This window comes from Serpula lacrymans (genome assembly GCF_000218685.1).
Source record: "Serpula lacrymans var. lacrymans S7.9 unplaced genomic scaffold SERLAscaffold_8, whole genome shotgun sequence".
NCBI lineage: Eukaryota > Fungi > Basidiomycota > Agaricomycetes > Boletales > Serpulaceae > Serpula > Serpula lacrymans.
Genome location: NW_006763297.1, coordinates 2,082,043 through 2,104,581, shown reverse-complemented (window position 1 = coordinate 2,104,581; position 22,539 = coordinate 2,082,043). Strand labels below are relative to the sequence as shown.

At 43.6% G+C, this 22,539-nt stretch overlaps 6 protein-coding genes across 6 annotated transcripts; 4 read left to right on the top strand and 2 right to left on the bottom strand.

Moving 5' to 3' along the window:
* Window positions 1-259: 259 nt before the first annotated feature.
* Window positions 260-3,107, bottom strand: SERLADRAFT_409203 (uncharacterized protein; the record flags this gene model as incomplete). The annotated part of the gene is made up of 13 exons (XM_007319718.1): window positions 260-267; window positions 364-382; window positions 587-611; window positions 685-711; window positions 748-813; window positions 983-984; window positions 1,500-1,527; window positions 1,635-1,698; window positions 1,764-2,006; window positions 2,063-2,668; window positions 2,719-2,859; window positions 2,930-3,034; window positions 3,104-3,107. 13 exons carry the CDS (start codon window positions 3,105-3,107, stop codon window positions 260-262), a joined length of 1,338 nt encoding a protein of 445 aa, XP_007319780.1.
* Window positions 3,108-5,581: 2,474 nt separating this feature from the next.
* SERLADRAFT_409202 (uncharacterized protein) lies at window positions 5,582-9,569 on the top strand (the record flags this gene model as incomplete). The annotated part of the gene is made up of 14 exons (XM_007319717.1): window positions 5,582-5,819; window positions 5,880-6,035; window positions 6,144-6,564; window positions 6,614-6,674; window positions 6,735-6,776; window positions 6,952-6,964; window positions 7,148-7,259; window positions 7,354-7,494; window positions 7,845-7,975; window positions 8,041-8,096; window positions 8,377-8,448; window positions 8,506-8,554; window positions 8,588-8,762; window positions 9,266-9,569. 14 exons carry the CDS (start codon window positions 5,582-5,584, stop codon window positions 9,567-9,569), a joined length of 1,971 nt encoding a protein of 656 aa, XP_007319779.1.
* Window positions 9,570-10,774: 1,205 nt separating this feature from the next.
* Window positions 10,775-12,595, top strand: SERLADRAFT_439322 (uncharacterized protein; the record flags this gene model as incomplete). Its single annotated transcript, XM_007319716.1, has 10 exons — window positions 10,775-10,779; window positions 10,838-11,230; window positions 11,298-11,449; window positions 11,518-11,525; window positions 11,576-11,632; window positions 11,689-11,882; window positions 11,944-12,082; window positions 12,132-12,221; window positions 12,299-12,420; window positions 12,481-12,595. The coding sequence occupies 10 exons, from the start codon at window positions 10,775-10,777 to the stop codon at window positions 12,593-12,595; spliced, it is 1,275 nt and encodes a 424-aa protein (XP_007319778.1).
* A 1,509-nt stretch (window positions 12,596-14,104) lies between these two features.
* On the top strand, window positions 14,105-15,840 carry SERLADRAFT_470633 (uncharacterized protein; the record flags this gene model as incomplete). The annotated part of the gene is made up of 1 exon (XM_007319715.1): window positions 14,105-15,840. One exon carries the CDS (start codon window positions 14,231-14,233, stop codon window positions 15,734-15,736), a length of 1,506 nt encoding a protein of 501 aa, XP_007319777.1.
* Window positions 15,841-18,452: 2,612 nt separating this feature from the next.
* SERLADRAFT_470630 (uncharacterized protein) lies at window positions 18,453-20,439 on the top strand (the record flags this gene model as incomplete). Its single annotated transcript, XM_007319714.1, has 6 exons — window positions 18,453-18,543; window positions 18,615-18,704; window positions 18,758-19,465; window positions 19,523-19,661; window positions 19,718-19,816; window positions 19,872-20,439. The coding sequence occupies 4 exons, from the start codon at window positions 18,759-18,761 to the stop codon at window positions 20,166-20,168; spliced, it is 1,242 nt and encodes a 413-aa protein (XP_007319776.1).
* Window positions 20,440-20,504: 65 nt separating this feature from the next.
* Window positions 20,505-22,445, bottom strand: SERLADRAFT_470628 (uncharacterized protein; the record flags this gene model as incomplete). Its single annotated transcript, XM_007319713.1, has 4 exons — window positions 20,505-21,212; window positions 21,266-21,344; window positions 21,397-22,023; window positions 22,080-22,445. The coding sequence occupies 4 exons, from the start codon at window positions 22,235-22,237 to the stop codon at window positions 20,928-20,930; spliced, it is 1,149 nt and encodes a 382-aa protein (XP_007319775.1).
* Between the last annotated feature and the right edge of the window lie 94 nt (window positions 22,446-22,539).

Sequence of the window (22,539 nt, the reverse complement as noted above, 5' to 3'; positions counted from 1 at the left end):
TATTTGTATTTTAGTTTAGTTTTCTGCAACCATATTGATATAGTATTATATAACCATAACATTTGCAATGGTATATCAAAACCATACTAAAAAAAACATGTATGGTGTTTATAAACTGTTTATCATAGTACAGTTTTATGCAACCATATTACCCAAATACAATATAGTTTCTATATTCTATTTATTGAAGTATGGTTTTGTGAAACCATATAATCTAAATATGATATGGTTCTGATACACTGTCTACTAAAGTATGGTTCTATGGAACTATAGTGTATATTATAGTATAGTTTTAATATACTGTTTACTGAAGTATGGTCCCATATAACCATATTACTATGCTACAGTACAGTCCTGACATACTGTTTCCTAAGGTATAGTCCTATATGATCATAGTAGTAATTTTACAGTATGATTTTAATATACTATATACTAAAATATGGTCTTATACGACCATATTACTGTACTATGGTTTAGTTCTGATACACTGTTTACTAAGGTATAGTCTTATATGACCATAGTAGTATGTTATAGTATGGTTTCAATATACTGTTTACTGAAGTACAGTCCCATACACCCATATTACTTTACTGTAGTATAGTTTTGATACACTGTTTACCCAGATATAGTCTTATGCAACTACATCACTAAAAACGGACATCCTTGCTATCTGTTTTCACTTACTGTATATCAGAACCAAAAAAGGTTTTGCTTGTTAGAAATATGTATAGCCGCTGTGAGACCTACCCAGTATACTGGTTGGTGACAAAGCTATATAATAGATTGGACAATATGGCATTACTTTGATTCCACCTGTAAAATAATCTACACAAAGCTGTGAGTTGGCTTATAGTATACAAATATGAGCTGTTGATGTAATGACTGCACCAAGTATTACGGTTCAAATGTAAAAATCAAACCTGTCAATATAAAAATGTCTGAATGTTTTGATCTTTTCAATAAATCAGAAGATATGACGCACACCTATAAAAAAATTATACACGAAGCTCAGCATGTATGTAAATGGGATCCTGATGCTAATGACTGCACCAAGTATTGTAGTTTGGGTAGGAAAATATAGCCATCAGTATAAGCTTGTCTGAGCACTTTGAGGTTCGAGTGCATAGTCGCATTGGCGCCGTTCAGTCCAACTAATCACTGAGGCTCGCGCTCGGGATCAAAAGTTCAAAGAAACACAAGGATCAAAGTTCCAAGCAAACACCAGTATATACAAGCTTTGTAGAATGGACATCTTGTTACACTATTACGCTAAAAAAAGAGGACCTGGTACCTCAGCTTTGTATTATTTTTCTGCAGAGAACAAGTCGAGACAAATCAGCAAGCAGAGATCACGAATAAAGACACCTACTGAATTTTCTCAGGCCAGTCAGTTTGTCGTAAATGAAGCAGCTCCTATCAATTAGATCCTCGGAGCAATATTCTTTTGGCCTTTTTGTTCCATGCATTGAAAGTGGATTCACTATACATTATTGGCTCACCCTTGATGTTGTGAAGGACAAAAATATACTGCAAAAAAGATGTTAGTATTGTCAAGCAGCAGTAGAGAGTGAGAATATACCGAGGCCATGATATTGCAGAGAAAATGAATCGAGACCTCTTTGAAATACATCCACCTATTGCCATCGAGCAACATTTCCTTCCTTCTCGTACATAGCTCCATCATCGGCTCTTTCAGCACTTGAGGGTTGAGGATACGAGGCTTGTTACTAGTCAGTAAGAACGTGAAGGAAAAAAAGACACACCCACCCCAGAACCATGATCATTGAATAAGAATTTGAAGTTGTGAATGCCAATCGAGGCCCTCTCCTTTGAGTATGCTGCTATGCTATGACCATCCATCTCCCTCTCTTCAACAATTGACTGTAGGGGGAAAATATGGATGACACCCGCCCTGATCTTGAGAGCGCAGATGTGCATCAGTTCAAACACAATATTGGTCCCTGCTAAATGAACGACGTCCAGTGCTATGGACGCTGGCATCTGTACTGTAGCAATCAAATATATGGGATGGATGATTCGAGAAGTGCAAAAGAAAACTTACGTATTTGTGTGCTTTGAACCATATCAATATCGTCTATGATGGTGCCCCTCTCCTGAGCAAACATCACGTCAACGCAGAATTGTTGTCGGGCAAAAATAAGGTGGTTTTGGTCTTTGACACTGTAATGGTGTACAGCCAATTGCTCTCTGACGTCCCATGTGATGTTGAAATCAGCGAGTGCATGCGCGTCCAAGTCTTCGTTGTGGTTGCTTGGTCCTACATCTGTGTTCGCTGCGGACAAGCTGGTATCTTGAGTATCTGGAGACCACACCACCTGAGACTCAGCTGACGCTATTGATGCTGTAACAAGATCTGATGGAACACTGGCTTCTTGGGAGTTGGGAGATACAGCTCGAGCAGGAATGAGATGAGAGGTGCTTAGTATACTAGAAAAGTCGTTAAACGAGACATTTTGTGATTGAAACCCCCGTATTCCATAGTTGGAGAATGTGTCGTTCATGTTGAAGTCCTGGCTGGAATCATTTCCTGGGAATCCGTGCAAGTCATTCAGTGGAGTCTGGGGTACTGCAACATGCGAGGATTGCAATATGAAGTGTTGGATGGCCGGGGAGAACATTGGCCCAAGACTTGTATTGTGACGCAAGTCTATAACAAGTTAATCAATATGGAACATCCATTATATTTTAAATGCTTACCGTATTCAGTGAGCAGAAGAAAAACAACCATTCTCGCTGATACAACATCGGGAGCAAGCATTGGTGGGGATGCAGATGTGTCAAACTGTGGACCTGAGGATGCTGGCTGGATCAAGTGAGTGATATTCAGATTCTGTTGATCTTGCGGGAAGTGTAAAAAAAAAAGTTCAAAATGAGTTCAGTGCTGACAGGGCTTTACATAGGTACTCACATAAATCAAGCAGTAAGAGATTGAGGACCTGGAGCAATGCACAATCAAAAACCTGCGTATCTGTGTTAGCGGCAGCCAAAAGACTGTCCAGATTGTTGGGATTATCTGTTACACCAAGAAGAAGTATTTGTAAGTGAACAACTTGACAGAAATGAGAAGACAGAACAAACTCACCCATAATTCTGTCCCTTCAAGGCAAGCAAAACCCGTTCGAACAATCTGCCAGCCCTACACAAAATCTTGATGGGGTACTTAGACCTGTGAGACAACCAACCAGGAAGGTACAAGTTGCGAGAGAATGCAGCTCGAGACAACATGTTCTCTGCCCCGCTAGTACTAATACACGGGGCTTATCTGAATGATCAGTAACGTGAGTGGCAATGGTAACGGGGAGGCTTTCCTATCCGGAGAGTTGGGCTGCATTACTAGTAGTAATACTAATATGAGTACTGGTCAATTTACTCAAGGGGCATCATGCTGTGACCATGATTGTATCATTTTCCGTAAAAGAGACAGACTTTACCTGCAGTTCCATTCATCATGATGCTGCAACAAACACTTGCCAAAAGGAGCCTTTTTGTGGGATCTAGCGGAACAGAATAATTTGTGGCGGTGAAAATGCCAAGTTCTTGGGTTGTGTGGCTGAATGTCCTCGCAGGTCTTGTTGGTTCTGATGGTGGTGGCTGTGATCCCACTGTACAAATCAAGATCCTACTGTCAACTGACCGCATCATGTTACAACACACTCTCCAGCATTATCGGTTGCACTTAATGTTAAACTCTCATCACTCACCTTAAATGCCCATTGCTCAGGTCAATTGCACGGTCACTGACAGATCTTATCAATTTGGCATATGCAGAACCAGAGGAGCCTTGAGTTGTCTGCCGCACTTACCAACTGGACTTACTGACTGGACAACACTTTGGAATCATGAGTCACCACATGCATTCTTTTCTGTCTTTCCCACCCCTGCTAATATTTAAACTCCTACCTTTTCCATAGTAGATGTTTTTTATGATGACTGGAATCATTTCAAGTTATCGTGGCGACAATTAATGAAATGAGCGCTGAGCAACAGAGGGGGCACTAAAGATAAGATTATTCTAACACTGTATGACTCATCATTCTCACTTTAGGACAGTTCAGTCGTCATGTCTCACCATTTTAATGTCCGCTTTCCTCCCCTATAAATCACTGGAGCTTGTGTGTATTAAGTTACGTACACTACAGGTTTATATTCCCCCTTTTCCCTTCAAGTTGTATCTGCAATAGACATGCAAAACACTTCAAAGCCCTATTTAGTATCACCACAAGGGAACTTGGACTCCTCGAGACCTTATAACTATAGTAGTGCATCATCACACACTTCTTCACATTGTTCTGATCCTCCCATGACACCCAACCAGAGGAATTATAGTCAGCACAGTCAGACGGTTACTCCAAGTGACCCAAGGCATTCTCCTGCCTCGGCACCTCTCATGAATGTGGTAGTGTGTAGTGCAATCCAAAAAACACTGGTAAAGCCCTTCTATGTACATTATGTGTTACATCATGCTAACATCAAACTTTTTGGCAGCAAGATTCGGAAAAAAAAGCGGGCAAATCCGACGCCGGCGAAGAAGAGCAGAAGGAGTGGCTCTAGATTGCTCGTAATTCCTGACAGCAGCTGGGGTACTACCATGCCATTGCACATACTAAAGCTGAAGAAGCTGAAGAGCTTGCTGCTATGTTCTGTGCCTCGGCACGGAATTTACATTACCAGTATGTGAAGGCGCATACACTTGCTGGTCGCATCAACATGTCCTTGACAATGAATGAGGGGGAGAGCTCATCCGATTTGGAGGACACTGATGCTCTGGACTTGAATTGTCTTCACTTGGGCATCAGTCCAGGACTTAGAGTGTAGGCTGACTTGGAGTTTTTTCACATCAGAAAATTTGTAAATGTTGGTCGTTTCATTTGTCAATTCTGTCTATATGTTGCTGTACCTGTAGCAGTACTATTACTTATGTGATTATTGAACATTGTAAAGTACTTGTGGTATTATATCAACTTGTCCTATTTGAATCATTGCATAGAAGGTCCAAAGTTTGGCTCAGTAAGTATGCATCAAGTGTGGGAAACCTGTGGTTGTTTCAAGTTGAAGCTCAGAGTGGTACATGTTGTGACCATCTGTCCGACTCTTCAAGCTTCATCCCCAGAAAGTTACTTCAAGTTATGATCTGAAGATATAAATCGTATCAGCCTCTGTGTTTGGCTCTTACTAATTTCAATTCTTATGGGTTTTGTTTGCATCCCCTCTTGTTCCAGGGTTTTTCAAGATCAGCGGGGTTTGACCAAACATCGCAACATTTGTGAAACCTACCAAGAGCATCAGTAAACAATCCTTAAAAAGTGCAAGGACAAAGCTCAAGAGCTTGATTTGCTCAGGGTGGCTAAAAAGGCGCAGCTGGATATGAATTCAACCGCATCACAGTCAACTCACGGTGCTACTGCCTTCAAACAAGCTCAAAATAGCCAATTGTGGCCGTACATCATGCTGTGGGGCCAATGCATACCCTTTTTCTCTCCAACATGTGCCCAATATATGCAATTCTCATAACAGTGACCTTTCCTTACTATCTCCGCCACCAGTCCCCCAAATCTCTGACATGGCTGGTTCTTCCCATAATGACAGTTTGTTACCTGCTTCCCAAACCATGCACAAAACTATCATTGGCACATCCAGGACTTCAGCAACAGCAGATGAACAAACTGTTCTGGGAGATGATTTTCCAGAACATTCAAGTCCAGGTCTTGTTTCTGGTCCGGTCGAGAACAATCAGAACATTGTTCGCAGAGTCCTATTGCATGTACACAAATTCTTCTTCACACGTGCCAATCATTTTGGTATTTTTTGCCAATACTGCCATGCCCTATCATACAACCCTGATTCTGTCCATGATTCAGGTGATTACGAGGATGCTTCCGAGTCTCTGGATTCATCACTTGAACAAACCCCTCAACTGAACACCCCTACAAGGGAACCACCTTGGCCGTTCTTGAATGTGACAGTATACTGTCTCATACGCTGGATGAACACGGGAAACAGCCAGAAGTTGGAGGGTGAGATAGATTGACTTATGAAAGAGGTACTCAGAGCACCCGATTTCAATGTTGAAGACTTGACGGACTTCTGTGCTCAACGAGAAGGGACAAAGTTTGATTGCTCAGAAAGGTCGGCTTCAAACACAAGCGCGCTTGGTGGTGACGGCTGGGTGGAGAAACCTGTTGAGATTTCAATTCTTTTTTGGTCCAAATGTCCATCTGGTAATGGAAGAGCATTTTTGGTCCCCGGACTGCACTATAGGAGACTTACATCGGTAATCAAGGCTGCGTTCACCGAGAAAATGGCAAAGCATTTCCATCTTGTGCCTTTCAAATGTCTTTGGATGTCAATCAGCCCACCTGACAATGTACCTCCTGAAAAGTATGAATACAACGGGCACATTTACGATGAGCTATACACTTCTGATGCCTGGATCAGAGAACATGATAACCTTCAGAAACAGCCTCCAGAGCCTGAGTGTAACTTGAAGCGCGTAATTGCTGGGTTGATGTTTTGGTCAGATTCCACCCACCTGGCGGACTTTGGGTGTGCAAAGGCCTGGCCTCTGTATCTATACTTTGGTAACTTGTCAAAGTACCTTTGCGCGAAGTCTCAAACTGATGCTTGTCATCACGTTGCATACATTCCGTCCGTCTGTGAGCATCATTCCGCCTGTTTGATCTGGTACGGTGTCAGCATTTTGATATTTTCTACAGTTACCGGATAGTGTTCGGGAATTTGTTGCATCTTTTAGCAAGGTAACCAAGAATTCAGTGCCTTTGTGGGCGCACTGTCGACGCGGGTTGATGCACGAAGTTTGGAGAGTATTGCTAGACAATGAATTTTGCCATGCTTACCAGCATGGTATTGTCATCCAATGCATTGATGGTATATTCCGCTGAATATATCTACGCATATTTACTTATTCAGCAGATTATCCCAAAAAGTGAGTGGATAAATCCTCGGGCCTTTCCATTTCTTTCAGTTTGACAAGATCCTCATATTCCTTAAATCAGGGTATTGATTGCAACTATACGCGACATGGGTCTTTGCCCATGTCCACGTTGTTTTGTTCCCAAGTCAGAATTCAGTCTACTCGGCTTGTGCAGAGATCTTTCATTGTGTGTAGATTGCATACAGTCCTACCTGTTGGATAAAGTTCAGAATGCTCAAAACTTAATTTATGAAGGGGGTTCACCTGTCAATGGACGAGCTGTTGAGGGATTTCTGCGAGAACATTTGTTAGTCCCTACCATCGTGCACGTCATTACTTTCACAATTCTATTCAAGAGTCTAATCTGCAAAGTAGAATGTGTTCATCAAAAAACTATCTAGGTTTGGCTTCAATCTATTTCCAATACTAGTAGTGGATTTAATGCATGAATTTGAGCTTGGAGTATGGAAATCCACCCTGACACATTTTATTTGGCTTCTGCATGCTATAGGGCCAAACAGTGTGATTGAACTTGATCAAAGGTTCGTTGTTTTCCACTAACATGGGACTGATGGCCTCAACCCCCACAGATATAGGCAGGTACCTTCTTTTGGTGCTGGTACAATTTGACGCTTCACAAGTAATGTCTCCAAAATAAGGAAATTAGCCGCTCGGGATTTTGAGGATATATTACAGGTGATTAATTACTCTGACGGCCAATGCCCAGCATTATATTGACTATCTCTACCAGTGCTCCATACCTGTTTCTGAAGGATTATTCCCAGAGGATCATGATTCTCGAATAATGATTCTGCTTTATCGCTTGGTGGAATGGCATGCTCTTGCCAAATTGTGCCTACATACAGATTCTACGCTGATGTTATTAGAACAGTCAACCACAAAAGTTGGGAAGGCTCTGCATAACTTTCAGAAGAAAACCTGCAATGCTTTCTGCACATTGGAGCTACCTCACAAAGTTACAAAACACCTTCGGAGGGACCAACGTATGGGGAAAGACAATACGTAGTCTAATACACGGAAAGAAAAAAATTTCAATTTATTAACCTATAAGCTACACGCACTCACAGACTACGTTAGCATGATCTGCATGTTTGGAACAACGGACTCTTACACTACACAGATAGTATGTGCTCAGTTCAAGATTATTTGCTTACCATAAGCTTATCTCGACTTTGAAGGGAGAGGCAGCCCATTGTCTAGTCAAGTGTTTCTATCGGCAAACTAACAAAAGGCAGGTACCCAGGCAGTTATCTAAGCTTGAGCGTTGCCACACTTGAATCTGTCGCACGCAGGATATCTTGTCACGAGGGGAAACTGGACATCCGCACAACATAGCATTCTCAGAGAACAATCCTCTGCTGTCCACTACAACCAATGAACACCATCATATTACCATCTCGCAGAATTTTCCACTCAATCTCTTTACATTCATCAGCCAACACCTCCTTGTATTTCCAGATGATCCAGCAGTCCAAGTGAGTAAAATTTGCCTCATCTGTTCTCATTTTTTGTCTTATACTCTTCCCAAATAGTCTTTCGTACCAAGACTAAAGGACCATCTTCTTTCTCGGATCTTGCAGTGTACGTATGACGGTGATGAGTATATTTACACAGACAATGATCGGAATAATGTACATATTCTCGACAATCAGATTTATCAAGGCAAGGTCTTGCGCATCAACTATACTACATATGACATGCGTCAAGAGCATGATTTGGTGAATCCAAGAACTCGATACAATGTCATGGTTTTGTCCAGGGAAAAGAAGCAGGGTGGACACTCTTATTGGTACGCCCACGTTCTTGGAGTGTTTCATACCCAGGTTCTCCATGTGTCCTTGGGTTTTAAGGACAATTGTCCACAATGCATGGAGTTTCTATGGGTCCGCTGGTTAGGCCTGGACTTGGAGCATTGCTACGGCTCCAAGGTAGCTTCTTTACCTAAAGTAGGATCCGTCCCACAGGAGGAAATAGGAGCCTTTGGTTTCCTTGATCCATTGCTTGTTGTTTGAGCCTGTCACTTAATCCCAGCCTTTGCCGATGGTCCTTCCACACACTTACTTTGAGAGGGCCCTTCAGCAGGACAATTCGTCGGGGAGAGCGATGATTGGGCCGCATTTTATGTAAATATGTGAGTTTTGATTTGCATTTTATATTGGCGCTGCTCTGTCACATGTCTTCATTCCAGTTTCGTCAATTGGGATATGTTTGTGAGATACATGCACCAGGGAGTTGGTCATCAAAACCTCCAGGTTGGAAATGTCAATATGAGAGACGATAACGCATTGGCAGTGGACGGACTGAGGATCTTGACTTGGATTTGTCCCAAAACCAAGGCCAGGCAATTGATCAAGACCAACATTTAGCAGAGGATGGACAAGTTGAGGACCAAGATTACAATCAGATAGATCAGACTCAGTACAAAGAAGTTATTGAGGACAATGACAGCAACATAACGGGACATTCACACTCAGACGATGAAGAAGAGTTTGAATTTGAAGTTGAAGTTGGAAATCCTGATTGTGAACTCCACAAGGAAGGGGAATGCACCTGTGATTCAGTTGTGGAAGAGGACAGCTACTATGCTTCGTTATAGACATACATAACAGTGTATACATTCTCATAAAGGTGCATATACCTTCCGCTCACGTAGATGATCTTATTTATCAGCTCACTATTCTTGCAATCTCAGTATATTCATTCTGGTTGGATAGCTACATTCTGTTCTTACAATCAAACTTCAATACAGTGTTTTCTACAGCCAGGGTGCACGGTGTTACAGCTACTTTATCCAGGTACAAGAAGATTGTGAGTGCACGTGTATAGTCTGTGTCATGCTGAAATAGTTTTAATTTCTGTGTATGCATGCACACACAGCCTCTGACATTCTCTGTTGTACGTCCAGAGCCAGTGAATGATTTAATATGTGGCAGTACAGTTAAAGTGAAGCTACGGTTCGTGTTCCAACTCTGTTCTGTTCTTGACCAAAACTGATAAATCCGACACTTTTCCAGATTCACTCAACTCGAAACCTTTACTCAGCGGAATCATGTCTTCATGAGTTCGAAAGAACAAGCAGTGCCCTGGCCATCTCATAGCTCTGTGCTCGTCCAGACTCGTTCTCTTACCTCGGTCTTTTCGCGCTGATATCTCCCATGTCTATCAGGTGCTTAGTGTGGCTCAGAAACTTATTCCCCACAAGTATTACATGCAAGCATTGTATAGAGCCTTTTCTAGGCTTGTCATGGGGCACCGCAGTCGCAGGTTAAGAACACAAGAGGCTTGGCTTTTAAAGAAGAGAGTACAGCAGAAGAGGTTGATATGGGATATAATCTTCGATTTGAAACAGGCCAGGCGCCGTGTTCTCAAGCTTCATGAAGAGCTCCTTGAGTCTACTTCTCATATGGCAGAGTATCGAAGGAGTTGTGTTAGTACTTTGTTGACAAGGTATGCAAATATCTTTCTTAATATTCCTTTTATTGACGCTATAACAGTGAGTAACAGCAGAGAATGTTGCATACTTGTCCTCTGTATTCCATGTCTTCATTCACCAATGGGTAATACTTATACATTGCATACTACCATATCCAAAATGTAATATTTGTGTCACTCGCTGTGAATAGAACGTGATGTGATATGAAACTTTGAATCTCAGAAGGACGCGACAAACTGCACAGCAAGGGGAACTCAATGCTCAGTACTGATCAGATGGGAGCGGATAACTCACATGTTTGCTTCAGACTGTACAGCAAGGGAAGGTGACTGAGTTCCACTGTTATCAATAGGTTACACAGCTCAAAAATGCGGTATAAATACAGAGTGACCCATTTTTGTCCCACATCAGCAATCAACATGCCACTCCAGCCTGCTGAGTTTTTCTGGCCCTTTGATTCGGGAGTCAACCCAGGCTACATTATGGACTACTACACCTCCATCAACTCAACCCAGACCGCCGCGCTTCCGGCGAGATCTGACTAGTACACCTCCAGCGACTCAACCCAGACCACCTGGCCTCCAGCAAGATCCAACTAGTACGCCTCCCTCAACTCAAGCCAGCCTGAGACCGCCGTGCTTCCGAGGTCATGACGATAGTGGGTCAACGTACCGAGACCATGAAGGCAACTCGGACAGACAATCTCCTGTGGATCAAAGTGACGATCAAGATATCAAGGCCTCTCAAGTGGCTGGAGCAAAAAGGTACATAGCAATGCTGGAGGATGAGCTTGAAAAGCTCCATAGTGGCTTGAAGTGCAAAATGTGAGTATCATTGATAAAGGATCAGCTATTACTGCAGAACGCTGACCCGGCACCGGCTTATTGATAGTGAATCTAATGGTGATTGCTATATTAACCAAGGACGAGCAATTCAATGTCTTGTGTCTCTTTTTGAGTCCATCAACAATATTGTTGGTGAGCAGGACAGGAGGGCCATGTTAGACGATGACGAGTCATCCATTGAGCAGAGCATTCTACCGAGTAAGTTGTTATCTTTACACTATCGTGTTCTGAGTTGTAAGTGCTGAATATTTGACCATATACTCTAGTGAAAACTGTCTGTATAGAGTTTATCAAGAGCTACTGATATATGTTCCTACGCTCAAGATAAAGCTATCAGATCCCAAGTTCACCACCAAGGACCAAAATGCACTCTTTCAGAAGGTTCTCTTCATCCCGATAGTGCTATGGGTCACTGATCTTATCAGCAAATATATTAGCTTAGGAAAGGGGCTGACGGTGCCCAAGGTGATGATGTGGGGAACTTAAAATCAATTATTGTGTCCTGGATTGCAGAAATATTCTCCGTTGCCGATCTGACTCTGGATGCTAGCGATAAGAGTAGCTGCGGCTTTGCAAACGATCATACTGGCCACCTCCTGTGCCCCATAGAATACGATTGGAGTGACTCAAAGTAAGCATGAAATATTTACTGTATTCTGAGTCCACCACATCTGATCGAACATATATTGCAGAGTTAAAACTGGTATACATGATCATAACCCAGACTTCTTAGTGACGGCGCTCATGATGCCTACCTTCTTGTATGAGAACTATAAAATGAATGCTGATGACATGGAAGAAGGTTTATTCAAAAGCACATTGTTGTTGAAGGTCTTGCCTTCCTTCTCATGATGCTACTGTCTTACTCATTCTCCTGTAGACATTCAAGTTTATCTTTACCTCCCCTTCATCAGCGAGGGGCATGGTAGAGAATGACTCCTATGTTTCCATGCCTACTACAGGTCAGTCAGTAGGTATAATAACTTGTATTGATGGCTAATAATCTTGGTATAGTTACGTTTCATATTATCAAATGTGGGATCATAGCATCCAATCGATGGGGATTTTGACTACAAAGAGTTCTACAGGTTTATTGCTGATTTCCTTGAGATGCCCCCAGGTCCTGCCAGCAAGAATCGTGTTAACGTGTTATTATTATGGTGGAATCGGTAAGTGCTCTACTTACCTCAGGCTGTGAACGCTGCTAATCAACTCCTTTACTTCTGTAGAAAAGTTTTCGGCCCTCATAATGCTAGCAACTACAGCCCCCAGGATTACGCAAGGATGTTGGTGTCGAAGCTTGAGGCACAAAGAGTTGCTCAAGAAAGTATATTGTTGATCTAACTGGATTTTCCATTGTATCCATACTTTATAAGAGACACTCATGTATATTACAACTTTTGAACTAATTAATATCGTGATTTAATATTACCATTCAGAACTAAGTGATAACAACATGAATGAGTAGTTCTGATATTCACAATGGATATGCAAAATTCTGAGAAATCAACATTTAGACAAACATTGCGTATCACCTCAGCATCTGACAGCAGATTTAGAGCAGGAGCAAACTTGCAACGAGCTGATATTCATATCGTCATATTGATAGATATTGCACTGATGAGGCTACACCATAGCCGCTTTGCAGATTCTCTACATAATGTTATTGCTATACAGAAAGTATTGATGATAGTTAGCCCACTTATAAAATGAACACGTATGTTTAATGGGATCAGCCAACAATCCTATCTCGACAAGACTTTCCAAAGGCCCCATAAGATTCTCAGTGGTTGGCATTTAATTGCAAACAAGAAAACAAAAAGAAGACTATGTATGGATGCTACTAACAGGAGCTTGTGTGTAGATCAATAAAATCAATATCCACTTTCGGAAATATCTTCAGCCTGGCAAACCTATAGCAGGCCTTGACATGATTTTGCGATGGTCACAAAAAGCCTTCTTATACAAACTACAAGCACTCTGGGGACAGTTTGATCAAATAACGAGAAAAAATCAAGAGATTGGTAATATTAGCTCAACAATATTATTAGAGACAGCGCTACACACAAACCTGTATATAATGCGACAAATGACAATATCGACCAAACTTTTCACAATTCACTCGAATAAACAAAAGCAATTCAAAGATTGGTAATATTGATTCAATGAAACCATTAGAGACAATGCTACTCGCAAACCTGTATGTAATGCAACAGATTATAATGTCAACCAGATTTTCCCAAAGTTACAATTTGTTTCCCCTCCGTAAACCCTTAGAAGGCTATATCATAATTTTCATATTTATTTTAGTGACTTTATATATTGCCCGCATTATAAAGCTCAGATATACCTTGACAAAAATTTTCCATTTTTAGTGATGTATAGTAGTGTATTACAGTATGGTTTTACCACACCATTTATCAAAGTATAGTTGTATATATCCATATCACTATGGTATGGTTTTAATACCCTGTTTCCATGGTATAGTCTTGGAAAACCAAATTGTTACATTACAGTATAGTTCCAGTAAACTATTTATCTAAGTACAGTTTTGTGCAACTATATTATTACTTTTGGATATAGTTTATACAGCCCATATCAGGTAGCATTCATATGGTGTGTATAAGCCAAAGTATATAATTTGGTTTGTCTGAACCATATGAATTAATTCCATCGGGCTGTGAACAATATCTGGCTTTAGTCTGTATACCATTTACAGTGTGGGAACGTGAGCGTTTGAACGGCATGCCATGTGTAGGCTATCCGACTCATTCTTACTAGTAGTGCCATCAGTACGCTACCACGATTTGGTCCAATACAATCACCGTGACTCGCGAGTGCAGGTAAGAATTTGACTAGGAAATATACACTACGATCTTCCATTTTCAACCGTCACCTCCGAGTCTCCGCTGCATGTTTTGCATCTAATCTGTGCTTGCAATTCTTACATGACCTGAGACCAATCGCGATCTTAACACGATGTCTATCGATCTGACATTGGACCGAGTCCGTTTACTGGCTTCTCATCTACCCCAGTTCAAACGACTTACTTGCCATATCGCTGGCACCAATGGGAAAGGAAGCGTATCTTCCATACTATCGTCAATCCTGCATTCAGTTTTCACTGTGGGTCGTTACAATAGCCCTCATCTAGTCTCAATCTATGACTGCATCACGATCAACAATAAACCTATCAGCCCCGCTACATACGCAGCTGCGAGAAAGGAAGTTGAAGAAGCAAATGATCGGTTTGATACGAAAGCGAGCAGTTTCGAGCTGCTTACGCTGACAGCGCTGTTGATTTTTGAACGTGCGAAGCTGGATGTTGTGGTTATTGAAGTAGGCCTGGGGGGACGCTTGGACGCAACGAATATTATACCAGACGACGCTATTCTCGTGTCGGCTTTAGCTAGTGTGGACCTGGACCACCAGGCATTCTTGGGGAGCACTGTGGAGGCCATCGCAAAGGAAAAAGCAGGCATAGCAAGGAAGGATAAACCCTTTGTTATGGGCGTTCAAAAGCATGCCGGGGTAGAGCAAGTCGTCAGGAGTACTGTGAGCGACGTGGGTGGTGATTTTATTTCAGGGCAAGCTGTGCAGACTCGACCATGGGACGAATCGATCGACGGTCCTGAATCGCGAACGTTCTCGCTATCCGCTGAGCCTTTCAAAAAACCACCAGCGCAGCCGATTTCATTTAACATTCCCGTTTACCTTAGTGACATTCTCGCACTTTTCCCACTGCATGGCAGACATCAGCTCGACAACCTCGGTTTAGCGCTGTCTGTAGTTTCAACTATACTCACGCATCCATCCTGCAGGAAGGCCATAGCGTTTCATATTCGATGCGAGTTCACTATGGATACTATAGCTCGTGGGATTGCATCGACCAGTTGGCCTGGTAGACTTTCTTTTCATACTATAGGTCCTGGTGCAGTCTCTTCACACTTTCAGCAAATCACACGTCCCTTGCATACATTAGTCGACGGAGCCCATAATCCCGCTTCATCTGCGGCTCTAGGATCCTACGTTTCAGATCTCGTTTCTCTTGCGACACGCTCTCAGGCTGCAGATTCGCAAACGCAAGCTGTGATACGCTTGACCTACGTTCTCTCTCTATCCGATTCTCCCCCGAAGACACCGAAAGAAACTCTCACTCCATTGTTTGATATCAAGCATCCCGCTGGATCATCATTACAGCTGAATGTTGCAGTACTTCGGTTCACTCCACCGGAAGGAATGCCGTGGGTTAAATCAGTGTCTCCTGCACTGCTCCGAGATACGATCTGTGCTGTCGCTCCTGGCGTGGAAGTCTGGTGTGCAGGAGATGACGAAGATCCGCGAAGTGGGTCACTCGTTCGGGCGTTGGCATGGGCAGCAGGTCGCGGGGAGGGGAACGATGTGCAAGAGCTGGTCATTGTAGCAGGGAGTCTTTATCTTGTTGCAGATTTCTACCGACTGTTAGGGGCGGGAACAACAGTGTAAATAATGGGTGTATAGAATGGGGTGTTCTGTATACAATGATGTATCATGTACTTGTACCTGTCCTGATGAGATCCAGAGCAATACGATCCTGAGTGGTCCGGGTTTCTGATACTACAGCCACCCAGGCAGCAGTGTGGCTGAGGAACATGCTGCATTTGGTATCGATGCCTCGAGTGCGGGCCTGTCACGGAAGGCTCAGGATAAGGCGGCTACTTTTGCTGTGAGCCTGCCCACCACTGTGTCCTCAGCGAGCCACATGTACAACTCCAAAGACAGAGGAGACATCAAGTCTTTGCATGTCGCCTCTTCTGGTGTCGGGGCTGCCTTGAACCACAGAGATGCATCCAGCTCGTGAGTACTTCATTCGGGCCATCGCCCTGCCTTGAGCATATTGTCATATTTCACTCCCAATCTCGCAGAAAACCAATATGGAAAAATGCTTCACCAACTCTAATACGTACTCCCAATTCTGTGAGCAACTTTCCGTTCTCATCCAGATCCACGTCGTTTATCCTCAACTGTCATCCGACTTAGAACCACACCAATAGAGACTCGTCTGCAAGATATGGTCGGGCCTCCAACTCCGTGGGTAACCTTTCTATGCGGTACAAGTCCGCGTATACGTGACTTTGTCCTGACTGTATCCTGACCAGATATATGGAGGCATTTCCAATCCCGTGAAGCTCGCTCGTATGCAAGATAATCTTTATGCTGGGAACCCAACTGCAAAAAAGACGGTTCTTGCCTATAATATATTTCCTGACACGCGACCACCCAAACGTCCAAAGATTGACTCAACCTCCTACGCTTCTTCCTCCGGCAGTGGTCAGAGGTCAAAGGACTCGAATATGTCTTCGAGGCTATCAACCGGTTCGTACGGAACCCACCAGGTCCACTTGTCAGATCCAGATATTGAAGAAATTGAACGGCCATCAGCCAGCTCATCGAAGCCGAACAGTGGTTACAAGCGCTCATTTCATAACGCTGATCTCGTGGTGGTCGATAGCGATGACGACACAGACAAGGGAGTTGTAGTTTCCCGGACCAACGTTTCATCACCTGACCCTCTTGTGCTCGAACCTTCCACATCCACCATCCCGCATCGGCGCAAACCTGATTACTCACACCCTTCTGACATACAAATGAAGTCCTCTCACCGCGAGGCTATACCTTCCATGGCAGGTCCTAGTAAACATGCAGGCGTCAAGGAAATAGATTTGGAAGACTCAGACTCTATACACTCCTTCCCAAGTGACGATAAACCTTCGCCCGATGCAACTGCTGGACCACCTCAATCCGGACATGCCAGCACTATACCTATTGGTATTGTACAGCAAGGGGTGCGACGTTATGAAGGAGGTCCTTCCGAAGTATACAATGCCCCGCGAATCAATCTTATTGATAAGCAAAAGGGGCATACCCTTACAAGTAGAATGAAGGCCAAGCCGTCGTCAAAGGTAAGCTGTCTGATGATTTACTCAATGAAAAAAATGCTTAACATGTTTTCAGGGTGGATCGACGTCGACTCATCAACAGGATCCCATCGCAACGTCTGCTTCCGGTTTCACCAAGAGTCAAATACCTCTTACCAAGCATGAACCTATCAACCTACCACTCAGAGCTTGGTCGTATGGGATGAAGCTATTTATATCGGAGGACAAATGCGAATCTCCTCCCTGTTTTAGTTACAATCCCAAAAACTTCCAGCTTGAGATATCATGCCGCAAACCATATTATAAGACTACCTTCCAACTGGACAGAGATGTAGATTCAGTAACTGTGCGTCTATCACTCGTTTATTCGAGTTTTCACGACTGACGTGCTCATCAGGTCACGCAAAATGGCAATCAACCTCTCCAATATCCAGTCGTCATTCAATTCAGGTCTACAATCGCAACTCGTAAGCGGTCTGAGGAACTACACGAAGATTTGTTTAAAGCAGGTATCAAAGTTGATTTTCTTTGATATATCGCGTTCATAGTTTATTTCCAGGGTCAAAGGGTCAGGATGGCAAGCTAACTTTTCAATTTTACGAGGGACACAAAAGTTGGTCCTTGACATGGTATATTACCCTGCTTGAATTTCTACGGAAAGCTATCAGCGAGTGTTCATCTGTAATGTAAATTCACTATTTTCAGATAGTGTGTTCTTTTATCGATGCTTAGCTCCAGACCCAGTGGTGCTGCTGGGATTTGGGAACAGGTTGAACGGGCTATGGAACTAAAAGAAGAACGTGAAATCAGGACAAAAAGTACCTTGAAGACACGCAGATCTTCCTCTGAAGAAGCTGTAGTTGAGCCTTCTAAGCCCCGGCCAAAAGCTAGACCTACAGGGTACAGTTCCCTGTCTTTTGTTATACTAGATCTTATTCATAGAGACTTGAAGTCTGTTATCTAGGAAATTAAGCCAACCGGTATCCGACGCATCGCTTCGTAGGTCAGGTCGACAGTCTACATCTGAAAGTGCCAGACAGTCACTATCGTCGGAACCAGATGAACTGTAAGGTTTTACATTTATATACGTTTTTCACTGGCTTACAGCCTTGACATAGGATCCTGATGTACCCTCCATCTGGAACTGGCGCACTGAACATAATGAAGACCGACCTAAATCGTTTGCAGCCTGGCGAATTCCTTAACGACACATTGATTGAATTTGGTCTCAAGTAAGATGACTTACCATACAATTGTACTGGCACTGACTTCTCTCAGATTGTGGCTTAATGAATTACGCATAAAAGATCCCGAATTTGCAGATCAAATCCATGTCTTCAGTTCATTTTTTTACAAGAAGTTAAATAGGAAAAAGTAAGCTGTCCATTACATCGATCAACATCAACTAAACTAAATTTGCATTGATGATCATCCCTCAAATCTAGTCTCGAGGAAGGCTACCAAAGTGTCAAGAAATGGACCTCGAAGTTTGATCTATTTTCGAAGAAGTATATCATCGTGCCCATAAACGAACAGTAAGTATCCTCACCATACTATGAACACCTCACTCAACCCTCATTTCGCTCAGTATGCATTGGTACCTTGCAATCATTTGTGACCCTGAACATACATTACTACCTCCACTTCCACCAACACCATCCAAGGTCATATCCACAAGAAGAAGGACGCGGCAAATTGATGATATAGAAAAGCATCCGCTGGACTCTACGCCTCCTCAAGGACCAGCAGACGATGATGTTCGCATGGAAGACATACCACGCTCACCATCACGTGATGCCCCAGATGAGGAGATGAAGGAATTGGATGTATTCAAGGATTCTTGTTCTATTAGCTCGTTGACACCGGATGGCAGCAAGCCAGTGTCCGTATCATCTTCAGACGGCGGTGAAAAACTTTTTACCGAAAGCTCTGACGTCGATATTCCCGACCTAAATTATCCTTCGCCTCAATTGCGCTCCCGTTCCATGGAAATTGATATTGATGTTCCCGAACACGACGTCATCAGTTTGAGTTCGAAGAAGGATTCTTCACTCTCAATTATATCTGACTCAAGCACATCAAGAGTCGATGAACTATCAGAGGCTACCACCCCTAATTCTCGAGCTATCTCTGCTAGTTCCTTTTACGGGTCCGCTTCGAACAGGAAAGGGAAGCGGAAAGCAAGCTATGCTGATGTGGTTGAAGTGATTGATGAGAGTGTTGACGATCAGAGACAAGAGGAAGAAGTGGATGAAATGTTGACTGTCTCGACCACAAGTGAGAAGGAACCCCCTGTGTAAGTTTATCCGCTTTTGTTTCTATCCATTGACTCTAGTAACATAAAAACACGCAGAACTTGCGTTTTCACCCTTGATTCTCTTGGCTCGCGGCATCCCCAAGCTTTGAAAACTCTGAAGCAATATCTTAAGATGGAAGCTAAAGACAAGAAGAATGCTGGAGAATGTAGAGAGCCCTTTGGTAAAAATGCCCTGGTGAGTGCTATTGCACTTTGCAAACAGCATTTTAACCTCATATCACACTACAACAGGTCCCTATGCAACCTAATTATTGCGATTGTGGTGTATATCTTCTTCATTTCGCGATGACGTTTATGAAGGATCCTGAGCGACATTGTCGTAATGTTCGCGTATGTTTGGTTTCCTAACCTGGCGAGAGATAACAACTAACAGCGGTATCATTAGGAGAAAAAGTCGTCTTCTGGTGTCGAGCGCAAAGTTGTGTGGGAGGAGAGTGATGTAGGGTCATTCCGGGAAAACCTTGCATCGCGAATTCAAGAGCTCTCAAAGGTTTGGAAGGCGGGGCGAGCCGCGAAAGAAGAGGGAAAAAACAAGGGAAGTGAACACAGGAAACCATCGGCTGATCAAGACAAAGCCGTTTCGTCTGATAGTGAAGTCGACATCGTGGAGGACATCTCAGCGCCAGAAGTCGTAGCACCGCCAAAGCCCAAGCAGAAACCAGCCGCTCGAATGCGTGGGTGATGCATGAATTTGCTTTAGTATTGTATCTCCTTTCTTCCTTTCTCTTTGGTTCCCAGGCATCGATCATCTTCATACGCATTATCTTTCTTCGTCGCAGGGCTTGCTACAGCTATGGCATTCAGTATAATTGGTCACCATACCCACCCTACAGTGCTCATAATTCTCATGCATTTATTACTCTAGTTCCTATTCCTCCCCCCAAGTCATTAGAATCACTTACAATCAATATATCAAGTTGCATCTTCGATGAAGAGTTTCTGAAAGCTCTCGGACTAAATATAGCGCGAATGTTAGTGCTTGAAGAGACCAGTTTTTCGCCCTGGCAGTACGGTTATCGATAGGTATTCACATTTGTATTGAAGGAATAAACAGGCATAATTTTCAATAATCCTGGACCAAGCACCAAAAATCTAATATCCGTGGAGATTAACTCCTCGTGGTAGTAATGAAGTCAAAAAGATAAAGTGTAGTCGACGTATCTGACTGTGTGAGGGATAAAACGACGAGAATTTCCCAATGATGATATGAGGAAGGGGTAAGGCAATGCATAGCCGGGTATGAAAGGTGAAGGTGAATCAGAAGGAGGTCAGATGGGGTAAATAAATACAAGGAGCATCCATCCTACTGTAAAGACCGGACAGGAAACGGGCATTTAAAAAAGGCACCAATCCCATGGAGATTTTCAAGCAAAGGTTGCCAAATCCTTACTCTAATCCAGCGTTATTCACTAGATCGAACCGGTTGTTTTGATCAGAAACTTCAATGGTGAATATGACGCTTGATATGTTTCCGACTGAGTCGAGCCGAGCTATTCGACGTGCCAGGGAGCTGCTTAGGAAAGAACGTTCCAGTAGGTACAGCATCGAAAACGGCTCGGCGTTCAACCGTGTAGGTCGGGGAGACGTGGAGAGCAGAAGAGGTGGGACCAGCAGCTGACGATCCTGGCGCACTTTCATTGGCACTACCACCAAAAGCTTTGGGAGCTTGGTTAGGAGGCGTATTGTGGGATATACGCCAGCCAATGGCAACGCCAGCTGCAATACACTAGAGAAATAGATGATAAGATGTGCAGGAGGAGCTAGTTGCAAAGCACTCACAAGGAGGAGTACAACGGCTATGAACCAGACCCATCGCGACAACCTGGTGGTACCATTTTGAGTCTTGCGGAGCCACGGGCTAGATTTTGATTTGAGAAAAGTGTATAGTAGTAAGATAAGCAAGTATATACCTCTGTTTCTGCGAGGTGGGTTTTTGGTTCTCCTCTTTGGCGACCATGCTGAAACGTCTCCAGAAGTCATCACCTCTTTCACCCCGCTTAGGTATCAAGACATCCTCTGAATTGCCACGAATAACGCCGCCTGGGGCAAACTTCACATCGCGTGGAGCGGGAGACTTGGAGGGGCGTGCGAAGACAGGTGTGATGGGTGTCATTGGTGGTTGAAGAGGGTGAGGTGTATTGGGTACAGATGCCAAGTTGGAGCTGGCGCTATACGCGGGTGGAGGCAGGCGAGGCGAGTCAGCGAAGAGATCATCACCACGAAGGGCTGGAGAGACTTGGGACATCTGTGGATGTGCTGGCATACGGCCCTCGGGAGTCGCAGCAGGCGATGGGCGTGAGAGGTTTAGGGCTGCTATGGGAGCGGGGTATCCTGGGCGGGGAGCTGCGAGAGGAATGGGAGCTGGTTGTTTCGGGTGAGTGGCGGCAGCGAGCGCGGCGTGCTTGTCGTGCTTGGAGTTGAAAGGGTTGGCGTCTTCATAGTCGTTGTCGTGGTCAGCCATCATACCAAGCTTGTTCAATCCAAGATAATCCAGACCAGACTGACGATTATCGTCGCCATTGAGATACTGATCGTACCTGCAGAAATGAATTAGAGAACTTTTGTCGCCGCTGGTTAGGTGTATGCGACGTACATGTTGTAGGCGGATGACCTGTTGTTGGGGTTTGGCTCCGCTGGTTGGCGAATCCTGCGCTGCTGTTGCGGGGGCTGGTCGAACAAGGAATCAGGGTCGTCTGTCGCGAATGGGGGTTTTCCAGCCAGGGGAACGTTGCGAGGAATCTGAGCAGCCATTTTCTAAACTTGAGCACAGATAGTAATGTTTGATGTGAGATAAATAAGCGAGCGTAAAGCCTCCAAGACTCGAGGCTGCGAGTGGACTGGGGCAGGAAACCAAAGGGCAAAGGTAAGAAAAAGAGAAAGAAAAGGACGGATGGGATGGAGGAGAAGGAAAGACTTTGGAGACAAGAAATGTTCTCGTGGGATCACACTTGAGATCGGCAAATGCCTTCTCGTCGCCAAACCAACTAACCAACTCATTAATCGTGCAACTCAGACCCTTTTGTTGCATAAAAACATACGTCAGATTTTGTCAG